We start from the raw sequence: 14091 nt of genomic DNA, 5'->3' as shown, positions 1-14091 counted from the left end.
ATTGTCTGATGTTCTATCTTCTAAGTGTTCTACTCTGCTGGTAGTATTCTCCATTGAGTTTTTAAGTTGGTTTATTGCTTCCTGCATTTCTAGGATTTCTGTTTGTTTGTTTTTTATAACCTCTATCTCCCTGTATAGTTGATCCTTTGCTTCCTGGATTTGTTTGCATAATTCATTGTCGAAGTGATCTTTCATTGTCTGATTTTGCTGTCTAATGTCTTCCTTGATACTCCAGATCATCTGAAGCATGTATATCCTGAATTCTTTATCTGACATTCCATCTGCTGCAGCTGTTACCTCTTCTAAAGTTGCGTTGACCTGCATTGCTTGTGGTCCTTTCTTTCCTTGTCTTTTCATACTGCTTGCGTATCTTTCCTGTAGGCGTGGGCGGCGGCCCTGCTCTCTCCTTATTCCAATTGGGGTGTCGTGACTACCACGCCGGCAGGTCACTGGGCCTGTTCTGGGCGCTGGCGGCGGCTCTGTTCTGCCCCTACTCCAATTGGGGTGACGAGTGTACCATGCCGGCAGGCCACCGGGCCTGATATGCCGGTCTGTCGCAGGTCTGCCTACCTTGCAGGCCTGGGCGGCGGATCTGCCCTTCCCCTCCTACCACGCCTGCGGACCCCTGGGCCTAATCTGCAGGTTGGTCACAGGTCTGCTCACCCTGCGGGCACGGGTGGTGGTTCCGCTCCACCCCCACTCCAATTGGGTTCACGTGACCACCACACCGGCAGGGCCTGATCCGGGCGTGGGCGAAGGATCTGCTCTGCCTCTACTCCAGTTGGGGTGACGTATGTACCATGCTGGCAGGCCACTGGGCCTGACCCGCCAGTCTGTCACAGGTCTGTTTACCTTGCAAGCGCGGGCGGCGGCTCTGCCCTGCCCCTCCTACCATGCCCGTGTACCACTGGGTCGCGGGTCTGCCCACCTTGCGGGCGCGGGTGGCGGCTCCGGTCCGCCCCCTCTCCAATTGGGGTCACGTGGTCACCACGCTGGCGAGCCGCTGGGCCTGTTCCGGGCTCTGGCGGCGGCCCGGCTCCTCCCCTCTGGCTCGACGAGAAATCGAGGAGACTCAGGTGTCTGTGCCTCACCCCCCTTACCAGGAGACCAACTGTTTCTGTCGCCGCTGGTATTGATGAAGTTCTTGAATCATATTTTAAATTCACTAGGATTCTTTTGTGATCCTGCCCCTCCTTTTAAAGGGAAAGATCTCTTTTAAAAACTGACTGAATCTTAATCCTTGCACATTTGCTTTATTAGATTTGTAAGACCATCTCCAAAGCCTGGGTGGCCTGCTGGGACTCACTGGAGACAGAGCAGAACATGGAGCAGAGTTGGGTGGTCTGTGTCTAGAATCTCTTTTTGATTGCTTTTGTGCTCTGTTAATTTAAGGAGAACATGGTAAAAGCAGAAAGCTTTGTAGATTTAGGAGATAGATTCTTTGTTTTTTTTTTTGGTGATGTGAGTCCTTTCAGGATTTGCTTGGGTGTATTTGAGGATTAGGGTAGTGGAGAGATAAAGACCATCTTCCCTCCACCTGCAGGGCGGTTTGGATTTAAAAGCTTATTGATAAAAAGTACAGTAACAAACCTGCGGCTCATAGAGAAGAATCTTAATACAATAGCAACCACTAGCCTCAGCTCTGCCTGTGAGGATCTCATCACAGCACAATCCAGCAAGCTCCTTCCAAATGGGGGCACAGAACTGAGTCATAGACACCGTTATCCCAGTTTCCTTTATTTCTCAAAAGCGTTTCTCTTCTGTTTTTCCTTCTGTTTGTTTCTAAGTACCCACTTCTCTCCTTTTTCAACTTTCCCCAACAACAGATTTCATGATACTAACAACAAAATTCTGACATATTTTCAATGGAGACCAGTGGAAACACAGCCGTGAGCTGCATAATGACATTTCAATTATGGACTCATGGATCACGATGGTTCCATAAGAAAATATCACCTAGTGACACGGTGTCTGTCTTAGTTTGTGTAAATACACTGTGTGAGGGCTCTCAATGACGCAATTGCCTAACAACGCATTTCTCAAAAACGTATTCTCATCAGTAAATGACAGATATGTGACTGCAATTTTAAATCTTTTAAATGTGTTCACCTTTAAAAAAGTAAAAAGAAACAGATAAAATTTATCCCACCTGTATTTAAAATACCGTCATTCCAATATGTATTCAATAAAAATATTTTTCATTCTGGTTTTGAAATCCAGTATGTATTTTACACTTAATGGCATTTTATTTCGTCTTTAAAATGCTTGGTGGTCACATGACCACCATATTGTGCAGTGACGTTCTAAAGGTTTTAAAGAAGAAGGCGTGTGAAGGAGGTCTGGACTCTAGAATTTCATAGGGGAACCTTGTAGTTCAGTAAGGATTTGCTCTACCACCCCTGGAGACCCACTTTCAATTGTGTTGTTTCAAATTTGTAGATTAAGTATATAGATTCTCTTTAAAGATCCTAATTTAATTTCTTTTTCTTTTGTTTTGTGGAGTGCTCCTTTTCTTGGGATTCCCCTAATAATAAGATGATGTGTGGATATCTATTATAAAAATTCTGTTCCTGGAACATGACAGGTCCAGATGCTCCCAGATGAGAGAACACGGTCAGGTGACTATTTCAAGCAAGTGCTGAGACAGCCATATCCTAAAATTGGAGACACTTACTTGAAAAATAAGTTGAATCCACACATTGTAAACATGATAGCCAAGTAACCCACAACACCAAATGCATAGCTGAGCTTATAGATTAGGAGGAACCATTTGTACACCAATCTGTAAATGAAAAATAGGGAGAAACATGGCACGTGACATAAAGTATTTTATCTTTTTCAAACATTGTTACAAATCAACTCTTAGTTTCTAGAATTTGATGTAGTACATACTATACAGAACATAAGTATAGAAGTAGATACACATAAGTATACATGTGTGTGTATACACACACACACACACACATACACTGAATTCAAGAATAATCTACAGTTTTGGGGCTGAGGTTGAAGTTCAGTGGTAGAGCACTTGCCTAGCACATGTGAGGCACTGGGTTCAAGCCTCAGCACCACATATAAATACATAAATAAATAAAATAAAGGTATTGTGTCCATCCACAACTAAAAAATACTTAAAAAGAAAGAATAATCTACAGTTTTAATCTAATAGCAGCAAGTGGATAAAAGCTACCCTCATGCTCATGTGTTTCTTGGTATAAGCATTTTAGCTTCTCTATGTCTGTCACGTAATCATGACTTTCAGGAAGTGTTCCTCTACCTGGGACCCTGCCTTCCCCTCCCCACCCTCTCCTGTGGCTGAAGGCTTCCTTTAGAGTGGTTTTGGCAGGAGTTGCTTCTGAGGGAAGCAAAGTATCATGGGAGAAGTCAAGAGAGGAGAGCCCCCCTCCAATAGTCCCACTTCCCTCCTGCGGTGTCACCCCTGGATCCCTAGCTCAGTCGTGGGCCCGGCCCTCCTTCCTCACCCCAAAAGTCCCTCTTGTAGCCCTGGGGAAGCAATCACAAGAGCACTCGAGCCTTGACTTCTGCTATGTGAACAGGTCATGTGCACAGCCCATGATTCACCAGGAGGCCCCGAGGCCTTCCCTCTTCTCACAGGGACTAGGGGGAGGTAAGGATGGAGGGAGAGAGAGGAAGCTGGAGGGAGCCCTGCTCCCTGCCTGTTTCCGTCTTCCCTGACTGTAAAGCCTTTAGAAGAACAGCAGCAAGGCCTAGGAAGCTGAGGGAAGAGGTTGAGAGTCCAGTTCTGCTCCTGGTGGGCCATGGCGGAGGGCGAAGCCCACTAGAGCAGGGAGTGAGGGAAGAAGCTGGGGGCTTGTCTTTGGTGCCTGAAGACAATACAGGGGTGGCTGGAACATGGCTCACAGGATGAACAGTGGCAGGAGGCTTGCTTGGCCCTTGCCCTTTCCCTGCCCTTCACCCAACACCAAAACCACACTCAGAATCTCACTGGAGATTCCGCCCCATCCTCTGGCCTCCGAGCCTCTCCCTTCCAGCTCGCTCCCCACTGGGGCCAATGCACTGAATGCTTAAGCTCTATGATGTCACTGTTGCAAGCTTTGGTTTTAAAAGATGCTTTCTTTCATCGAGTTCCAGTAGTTGGGCCTTTCTGTACCATTATGGTTTAATGGGGCTTGTGGGCCAGCGTGAGAAATGAATGGCCATTTAGATCATTTCTGTAGTGAGATGCTTTCTCCCTTTCAATAAACCAACACCTAAGGTTCCTGTGAGCAGGCACTTCCTCCCTGGGTGTACTCCTGTCCTGTGGGAGCCGCAGGCCTGGTGGACCCTGTGGAGCTGGGCACTTGCAAGGCTGCCCTGGGCTGGCTTACGGTACTGTGAGGTGGGGCAGGCCAGAGGGGGCTTTGGGGGTCTTTCTGCCACAGTGACACTTGGGCCACAGGTTCTTTGGATTTGCTTGTGTTGAGCAGTTTGGATCTCAGTGCAGCCAGATCAAGGGGGGAGTTTGTTGCTAAAAGGGGTGATGATGGGGAAGTGGGCAAGCTCTAAGGGGTCCTCCCACTAGCCCCCACGGCCGGCCAACACCAGAGGCTGTGCTCCTTGCACACTCAAGCACTCGGCACACCCTGTTCTTGCCTTGAGGGGCCTCTCTCAAAGCTGTGCCAGTGTGGGAGAGGTTCCAGGACTAACAGCTTTTTGAACTACAAGGTCTGTCTGTGCAGAAGAGTTTGTTGATTTCATGAACCCACAGCCTGTTTTGCGTTAGTAGCCTTTGGTTGACCCTGGGCTGGCCACTCACCGCCTGTGGACTTTGGTCAACTTACTTGGCATTTCTTCCTATGACTGCATCATTTGTAAAGTAAGGTTATATACTGCCAACTCTTGACATCCTACTGAAGATTATAATGATGATTATGATGATGATATAGTGAGATGATGGATTCGTGTTTAAAAGACCTCAGAGGAATGGATAAAGGAAATGTAGTACATATACACAATGGAATATTACTCAGACTTAAAGAAGAATGAAATTATGGCATTTTCCAGTAAATGGATGGAACTGGAGAATATCATGCTAAGCATGACAAGCCATCCCCCAAAACCAAAGGCCAAATGTTATCTCTGGTATGCAGATACTAATTCACAATAAGTGTGGGGGATGTCTAGAGAAGAATAGAGGTACTCTGTATTAGACAGAGGGGTGTGAAGGGAGGGGAGAGAATATGGGATTAAGAAAACAGGATAAAGAATCAGACATTATTACCTTATGTGCATATATAATTACACAACTGGTGTGATTCTATATCATGTACAACAGAAAAATGAGAAGTCATACTCCATTTATGTATGATGTATCAAAGAACATTCTTCTGTCATGTATAACTAATTAGAACTTAAATTTAAAATGTTAAAAAAAAAAAAAGACCAGCACATGATGGGCATGGTGTTGCATGCCTATAATCCCAGTGGCTCTGGAGGCTGAGGTAGGAGGATCGAAAGTTCTAGGCCAGCCTCAGCAGCTAAGCAAGGCCCTAAGCACTTACTGAGACCCTAACTCAAAAGGAAAAATAAAAAGGATTTGGCACATGGCTCAGTGGTTAAGTGCCCTGAGTTCAGTCTTTAGTACACCCCCCCAAAAAACGGGCCTAAACACATTAATGCTCAATATGCTTCCACATTGTTATGAATGTGTTAGATTTTCCACATCATAATCTTCCAGTTTATTGGGATACAAGTTTCCAGAAATAGTAGAGTCCAGAACTTTCTCATGACTCAAACTTACACCTCTGAAGCTATTGAGCAATTGTGTTATTGGAGGCCAAGCAGCATCCAAATGAGAGCTTGACCTTGGGTTACAACTGATGTGGCCAAGTTGAATTCTCAGTGGCTTGTGTGTGGCCTGTTTTTTTTTTTTTTTTTAATTGAGCTTAAACTTCATTGCTTGCCAAACAACCCAACTATAGTAGTAAAGAGGAAATTCACTTCCCCTTCTCTGGTATTCTGTACCACAGCAGGGGCTTGGCGTGCTCCAGTGGAGGAACAGCTGAGTTTCAAATTCTGTTGGTGCTGGAGACCATACTTCTTGAATTTACCTTTTGCACCAATGTTGACTTGCTTTGCCCAGCTTACCTAGCCTGGAAGGAAATCCTCTGCTTCCAAATGGCAGGCAGCTAAGATGTGACTCATATGCAACATGAGCAATCAAAGGCCCATAAAAAAAAAATCAAAGGCCTACTACCTCTCATACAGAGGGGCCCCTTTATCTTGCTGCTTTTCTGGAATAGGCCCTTGTTAGCCTCTCCCATTTTTGTCTCCTCCAATGGCAGCTGGATCTAATGACAGCTCTTGGCTCTCCAGGGGGCAGAGCTGGCCAGGCAGGAAGAAGCTGAGGTGGATCTGCTATGTGCATGAGAAGCAGATGGCGTGATACCTTGGCCATCTGAAATGTCAGCCATGAAGATGAAGCAGCACGTGATGCTTCTTGTAACAAACTTCCTCTGCACTGGGTGAACTGATGGGTCCAGAAACACTGTATTTAGCTAGGGTGATTCATTATACAGTGGGCACGTGGGCCTCATTCAAATACAATACAGATCCTGTTCTATATGATGAATATAGAGAGACAGGTACATCTGGATTCATCCAAAGCTCAGAGCACTTTAAATCTTAATTAACTTATAACACATTGTAAGAAGGAGAAAGATTGTGATATTTCCATTTTACTGATGGGTAAATGGGGTAGTACAATGGCTGTCCAAGACCCTAACCTGGCTGGTGTTAGAAGATCTAACACTGCCACAAAGCTCTTCCCAAAGTGGAATTAACATACTCATAAACCTGAGTTGGTATATTTGAATTTCAATTTTTATCATCATATTTATCTTATATATCTCCTTGCATTTTCTTCTCTAGAAGGGAAAGTTTAATGTTTATCTCTCCTACTATTTTACAGGGTAATAAAACATCTAAATGGGTAAGTAATCATGAAACTATTACACAGAAGCTTATGATTTATTCTCCACAAAAAGTCAAAATAATTTTATAAAAAAATTATTTTATAAAAAAAAGTATATAAAGTAATTTTATATACTTTTTCATTATCTCATCGTAGTTTCGTCTTGGTGATTTGTATCTCACCCAGAACAAGTAAGAACAAACCTGTAGGCACATTATAAGCTCTTAAGATTTGTGCATGATACAACAGAAGTCTATCAATCTGAAGAGATTAGCAATAGCAATTAAATGATCCTTATGAGTCGGGCTTGGTGGCACATGCCTGTAATCAGTAGCTTGGGAGGCTGAGGCAGGAGGATTGCGAGTTCAAAGCCAGTCTCAGCAACTTAGTGAGGCCCTAAGCAACTCAGTGAGATTCTGTCTCTAACTAAAATACAAAAAAGGACTGGGGTGTGGCTCAGGGGTTAAGTACCCTTGGGTTCAATCCCCAGTACCCAAAACCGAACAAACAAAAAAAGAAAACAAAAAATTCTTGTGAGAGTAATGTTTGCCTCTTACTTATAATATATATTTTCAGGTTGAAGCATAAACTTTCAACTCTTGCTCTATTTGCTGAGCTAAAAATAATCATGCAAACAGTGCTCTAGAAAATTTTAAGAAACAGTTTCACTTCTCTTTCTCCTGGCCTTCATGAGCTCATACCTGAAGTTATAAATTTTACAGGCATGTCTGAATCACCATTAGATAAGGAGTGTGAATGAAGACTAGTACAGCTGGTCTCCAAATAGTTTTGATAACAAAAGTAAAAGAAGTTCAGAGGAAGTGTAACCACCCCCACTCACCTTCCTAGGGAAAAGGACGTCCAATATACCTTTTAAGTTTTAAAATAAAGGGGCTCTTGGGGAAGGAAGGAATGCAATACATACCGTGGTGTTCTCCCTGAGAGGGGTTTTCGGGTAGCTCTGAAGAGGATATAACTGGTGATCACCGAGAACATTCCCCACATGGATAGAAACCGCCACCAGTAAAGCTTTATCGTAAAATACAAAGGGACGACCCACATCTGCAGCAAGGTTACCAGCTGTCAGAGAAATGAACAGAAAGACTCCTTCAGTGACCGAGGGCCTGGATGGCATTTCCATTATTGTTTTTCTAAAATTATCTTTTGGTGCTGAGGATTGAACCCTGGGCCTCGTGCATGCCAAGTACAAGTTCTGCCACTGAGCTAACTCTAACCACAGTGTCTCCATGACACTCAGAATCTGCTCTGTGGGGCATGCCTTTACCATCATGCCTGCACCAAGCAACTGGTTCACCGTTCAATCATGATCTTTTCCCACACATGCCAAGCTATGGAGTGAACTGGTGCGTCCATCTGATATTCAAATGGGTGACAATCCAAAATATCCATCTTCTGTCACCTCCTTTCATCTCACTATTTCAGAAGCCATTTGGGGCCTCAACAGCAATGTGTTTTGGACATACAGGTCTCCCTAGAGTTATAAAATTGGGGATACTGATGCCTGGGCTAATCAAAAGAGATGCTGGGCAGGAAACCCTGAGAACCATGCTGTGTTACCCAGAGCTATCACGTGCCCATGTGAAAGTGCACAGCGGTGCCAAAGGAGGAAGTGACAGTGACTTAAAGGTAGCTCTGGGATAACTCTGGGACGTGTTCTACCTGCCATCCCAGTGTGCTCTGCAGCTTAGCGACCTTGCCCTGACTGTTGGATCTGCATCTCACCAGTCTCTCTTCTTTGGTGGCTGATACCTTTTCCAGGTGGCCCAATGTGTGGATTACTCTTTTTCTTCTCTGTATAACCCCTTTGTGGACTATGTCATTGACCCGAGTTCAAGTAACCTGCAGAGGGTCCTTTAACCTGGCTGTCCCCAATCCCATGGGCTGTGTGAGTCACTGACTTGACAAGAGTGCCGTAGTAATAGTCCTTCTTTTTAGAGAAGACTTAAGGCCAGCCAGTCCTCTCTCTTTGGAGAGGCAGAGAGGTTTGGACAATAGCAGTAACCTCTGGTCTTTTATGTGTTACCCATTCAGACTAATTACCTATTATTTGCTCACAATGAACATAAAGGGAATGGCAAAGAGGTTTTGTCTCCAAGTGTAGAAGTTAATTTTCAGTGGCACCTGCAGCACTCTGTGGAGGATTCTGAATCTGGATGCTGATTTGGCAGTGAAGAGTCCCATCAATGGTAAATGACACCTGCCTGGATGTGGGAAGAGTTGTTCGAATTTGTGCATCTCATACTCATCATCCTGAGTATAAAGAGGGCTAATGTCATTTGTTTTCCTAACACTTCTTAACCTTTGTGGCAAAAGGGGAAGGTTTAGGAGAAAAGTCCGTGTGTACATTTTTGGCTCCTTTAAATAAGGGCTTGACCTTGACTTGTAAGGTCAACAACAGAAACTACTGGACAGGTCTTCAAAATGTGAGTTAAAAAGGCAACGTCATAGCCATCTGCTTTCATTGTTGGACAAGAAGGTGTTTCCCAGGTTCTTTATTTTCATTTTGATGCCGCCTCCCTGAAAATGGAAGATCTGGAGTCCGAGAATTGCTCTAGATCTTTCAGAGAACATTCAGATTGTTATTATACATATGCACTTGAACCAAAATACCCAAGGAACAAATCTGATATGAATATCTGGAGAGTTCACAGGGGGATATCCTATAACCTAATTTTTGTTTTGATTTTAAATTCCAGGGAATATTTTCATGGAAAAGGAAATATTTTTTACTCTTCTGAATTAGATAATTGCCTCAATTTTCTATCCTATGAGGTGTGTGTGGTCCAACTTAATGACTGAGTTATAGTCTTTATTTATGACACCGAGATAAGTATATCTATACAGGTGGTAGAATTTTTATTCAAGGAAGCAGAATATTTTCATGAAGACCTGGAACCACATCTAGATGAGTAGGATTCAAGCTCTACTGACCTTCACACTCAGCATGAGCAACCTTGACCCTCTCTGGCATTGACAATAAAAATTACAGCCCCTTAGAAAGAGCTCATCAGTATTTGTGGTTATTTCTTCCCTGTTAGATGATTACAGAGAAAGTTTTCTATCATAATTTATACATTTTCTAACTTTTAAAACTCTATTACTTTTGATATTTCATCCTTCAAAATTGGATCATCTGTCATTTGTATTTTTCATGTAATAACGATTTCTTTTTTATCTTCTCCCCATAAAAATGATGAGTTCTTTGAATAAAAGTTGAGTCAGTTCAATTTAATTCATCAAAATGCTTTGGATCATGAGCCAAAATTTGTAAGACTGATCCATTTGTTCAAATCAACAGAGTTGAAATCTACAATAGTTTGGAGCTACAGTTGGACTGTATTTTTTAAAAATGGGTTCCCTCCCTGTGGATTTATAAGAATGAACCATTTCTGGAAGATCCCAAATTGCTCTTAGTTGATACTGTATTTAATTAACAATTAACAATGAATAACTACTTTTTAAAATAGGCTTTGGAGATCAAAATGAAAGGAAAGCTAAAAATCAGTACCATGCATTATATATGCAAATATTTAATTTCTTAAGTATCTTTAAGTTGTATACCCAGCACCATATTTTATCAACATGCAAAGAGAAGGGTCAGAGATTTGCATTATGAATTCAATAGTTGTACAAAAAGTTATTTTGAAATGAGGGCCCCATTTCATAGCAATTTAAATGATTCTTTATCAATTTCCAGAGCAGTTTAAACTTCTCATTTTTAATAGTAACTGCCACATGTGAAATGTAGGAATGCTGTGCCTCATAAATAAACACATGAAAATGTGAAATCGAGGCACTTACATGCAAAGGAGGAAGCTTGGTGTCTGGAAAACATTACTAATGCCAGAAGGGTCACCATCTGGGCATGTGTGTATAAAACACATCTGCATTGCTGGCGAAGGGCAGCCTGTGCATCTGGACCATATTACGCACGTTCTCCCCACCCATACATCATAGCAGGAAGAATTTCCTGATAAATCAGATGGTGCCCAAAGGTACCATGGTTTTTTCCTTGTTACCATGCATGTAATGAATGTGAAAAGGACTGCAGATCAAGTCAAAACAAAGATATCTTTCATCTGTCTAATCCTACACAATGAGAATGCCATGCAATATTAAAAAGGGAAAGGAAGAAGTTATGCAATGCTCATTTCCTTTGCATTGCAAATACTCAACTATCTGCAACCATTTGTGTGTGGGTGTGGATGGGTTTCCGGGAGAGCAGAGGGATGCTCAGAGGTAAGCAGAAAAGTGTTATGGAAATACGCAACTCCAGAAAACCCTGCTGCTCTCAGCACAAAGATAATAGATGAAAGTGTGGACCTAAATCGAGCAAGAAGAAAGGGAGGAACCTCTACACCCTTAGAAATTCAATTGGTCCATGCTTCTCTCTCCAAATCAATCCCGATAGTTGATTTTGTTATTTAACTCTTAAATAAGATTCTGTAATGTTGTGTACGTATATAAGAACATATGTTAAGAATGAATGTATTTGTGCCTTGCCACATTTAAAAAAAATTTCCTAGTGTTTCACGGCTATTAATAGACAGGAAGTTGATTTAAAGACAGCAGTGTTTCAATCTGTGACAAATTATTTGCCTGTGTATTGAGGCCAGTTAATAGCGCATCTGAAACCGAAATTCTGTGGAGGTAATTGTAAGGCCTTCTTTTAATTTGAAGAGTAATAGAAAGATTCTTTCTTGGCACCGTGCTCCCTACTTCCTGAAAATATGAAAAGTAGTAGGTGCACTTAAGGGAGGGTGGAGAGAGTGGTATTAAAAGAAATTTTATTTTTAATTAAATGCTATTAAAAGCGTTTGGAAATAATTTAACTTTGAAGTTCTGCCAACGTCTGCACCATATCAAGATTGTCAGCTGTAAAGAGAAAAATTCAAATATTCATATGGTTGGTCTACATGGTGCTAAAAATGTGGCTTTTTGGAACAATGCAGGTATTCGGCCATATCCCAAGCAAAATACAATTTTTTTTCCTTCTACTCACTTTCTATTTGCATTTTTTGACATCACAAAGGAACAGTTAATATTATATTTTTTTACTTTATTTTTTTAAGTAAATCATTTCCTTTGTTTTAAGTATTTATAATAAGCTGCTCTGAATTATCCAGCTCTACAGACCACAGAACATAATCTGTCTGGACAGATTAAATGATCACTTTAGAAGAGGGACATATTTGTTAAAAGTTGTATCTGAAAATATTCTGGGCTTTATGAATTAGTCCCTTTCTTCTTAAATACATGGTCTGAATTATGTTTGAAATTATGTGAAAATAATACCTTTAGGTTATAAAAAATTTTTACAAATAGCAATACTGTTAGCATACAGAGCTATTCACATGTGTGTGCATTTCCTACTTTTTTCTAATTTCATTCACTTGCTTATGTATAAACTCCCACTTGATCAGCAAGTAACCTGGTTTCCACTATTTGTCACCTATTTACTTAATTGTTCCATTCCAGTGTACACATACAGCTGTGTTAGGATTGCTAAGCCCTTCTCCAATTGGGAAATAACTTTATCAACCAGAGTACAGTGCTTATGTGCAGTTCCCATTGCCTTAATTTTCAGACTGCTCATTTTCAAAGTTACTTAGATCTGTACCCCTGACCTCCATCCACCATCCTCTTTATCAAAGTTGTTTCAGACCCTTGCAATGCAGTTACATTATTTTGCCATGGTCTGCATTTCTCCCTGAGATTCTCCAACTCCCTAACTGACTTTTTAAAGCGTCCATACCTTAAAGTCCACTTTTGGCAACATACAGTTCTATGGGACTTGACAAATGCATCATGTCTTATAGTCACAATTATAGTATCAGACAGAATAACTTTACTGCTTTGCTTCCTCCCCTTCTTCCCTCTGAAGCACTGGCAACCACGGATCAATTTACTGTGCAGTTTTAGTCTTCAGAATGTCATATAACCGGAAACGTGCAGTATGTATCCTTTTTATACTGGGTTGTATCACCAAGGTTCCTTCATGTTTCTTCATGGCCTGACAACTTCTTTCTTTTTGTTGTTGAAGAGTGTTTCACTGCATGGCTGTATCGCAGTTTGCTTGTTTATTCAGCTTTTAAATGACATCTTAGTTGCTTCTGGATTGGGTGACCATGGATAAAGGTGACATAAATATTTGCATGAAGAGTCTTCATTTTAATGGGGTAAATAAATGCCTAGTACAGTGACATATGGATCATATGGTAAAACTACAAATAGCTTTGTAGGAGACTGCCAAATTTCCTCCAAAAGTGACTTTCCAATTCTTTATTTTCAACAGGAGTTCCTGCTCCTCTGCATTCTTATTAGCTTTTGATATTGTCAGGTTCTTGACTGATGAATTTTAGTCATTCTTGCATCATTTGTATCTTATTGTTGTTTTAATTTGTAAATTCCTAGGACATGATGATGAGATTCTTTTCATATACTTATTTGCCATCTGTCCATCTTTTTTGATAGTGTGTTTTTTTAGATCTTTTGCCATTTTTTAAATTAGTTGCTTTTTTAGGTTGAGTTTCAAGTATATTTTGAATATTAGTCTTTTATTTAAATGTTTGATTGCAAATATTTTCTCCCAGTCTGTGGCTTGTGGTTTTTTTTTTTTTGTTGTTGTTGTTGTTTTTAATTCTCTTATCAGTATCTTCTACAGAACAGTTTTTAATTTCAATAAAATCCAACTTACCAATTTTCTTTCATGGATCATGCTTTCAATGTCATGTCTAAACACTCATCACCGAACCCAAGTTCACATAAAGTTTTTTTCCTATGTCACCTTTTAAAAGTTTTACATTTAGGTTGAAGATCCACTTTGAGAATTTTTGTGAATATTTGTGAAAAATATTGACTTTGTGTCAAGATTAATTTTTTCTTGTTTGTTTGGAAGGCCAATGTTCTATCATGAATCTATTTGAAAAGACTCTTCTTTGTCCATCAAAGTGTCTCTGATCCTCTGTCATAGAATGGGTTGACGTTGACCATGTGAGGGTCTACCTGTGGGTCCTCCATCATAGGCCAGCAATCTAATGTCTATTATTTGCCAATACCACACTGATTACTATTTCCATACAGTAAGTCTTGAAGTTATATAGTGTTATTCCTTCCACTTTACTCTTCTTCGGTGT

At 41.2% G+C, this 14091-nt stretch overlaps 1 protein-coding gene across 4 annotated transcripts in view; it reads right to left on the bottom strand.

Moving 5' to 3' along the window:
- Positions 1-14091, bottom strand: part of Rnf175 (ring finger protein 175) — a 67276-nt gene that overhangs the window by 30434 nt on the left and 22751 nt on the right. For all 4 annotated transcript variants that reach the window (XM_058583893.1, XM_046458954.2, XM_058583894.1 and 1 more), the window contains exons 4-5: positions 7860-8014; positions 2675-2782 (exon numbers count right to left, since the gene is read on the bottom strand). In XM_058583893.1, coding sequence (XP_058439876.1) covers positions 2675-2782; positions 7860-8014 — 263 coding nt within the window. The remainder of the gene's footprint in view (positions 1-2674; positions 2783-7859; positions 8015-14091) is intronic.

Source organism: Marmota monax, unplaced genomic scaffold, assembly GCF_021218885.2.
Source record: "Marmota monax isolate L192 unplaced genomic scaffold, Marmota_monax_Labrador192_F-V1.1 WCK01_AAM20220418_F8-fsc00002, whole genome shotgun sequence".
Classification (NCBI taxonomy): Eukaryota; Metazoa; Chordata; class Mammalia; order Rodentia; family Sciuridae; genus Marmota; species Marmota monax.
Note: the sequence above shows the minus strand (reverse complement) of the source record. Positions and strands in the feature narration are given on the sequence as shown.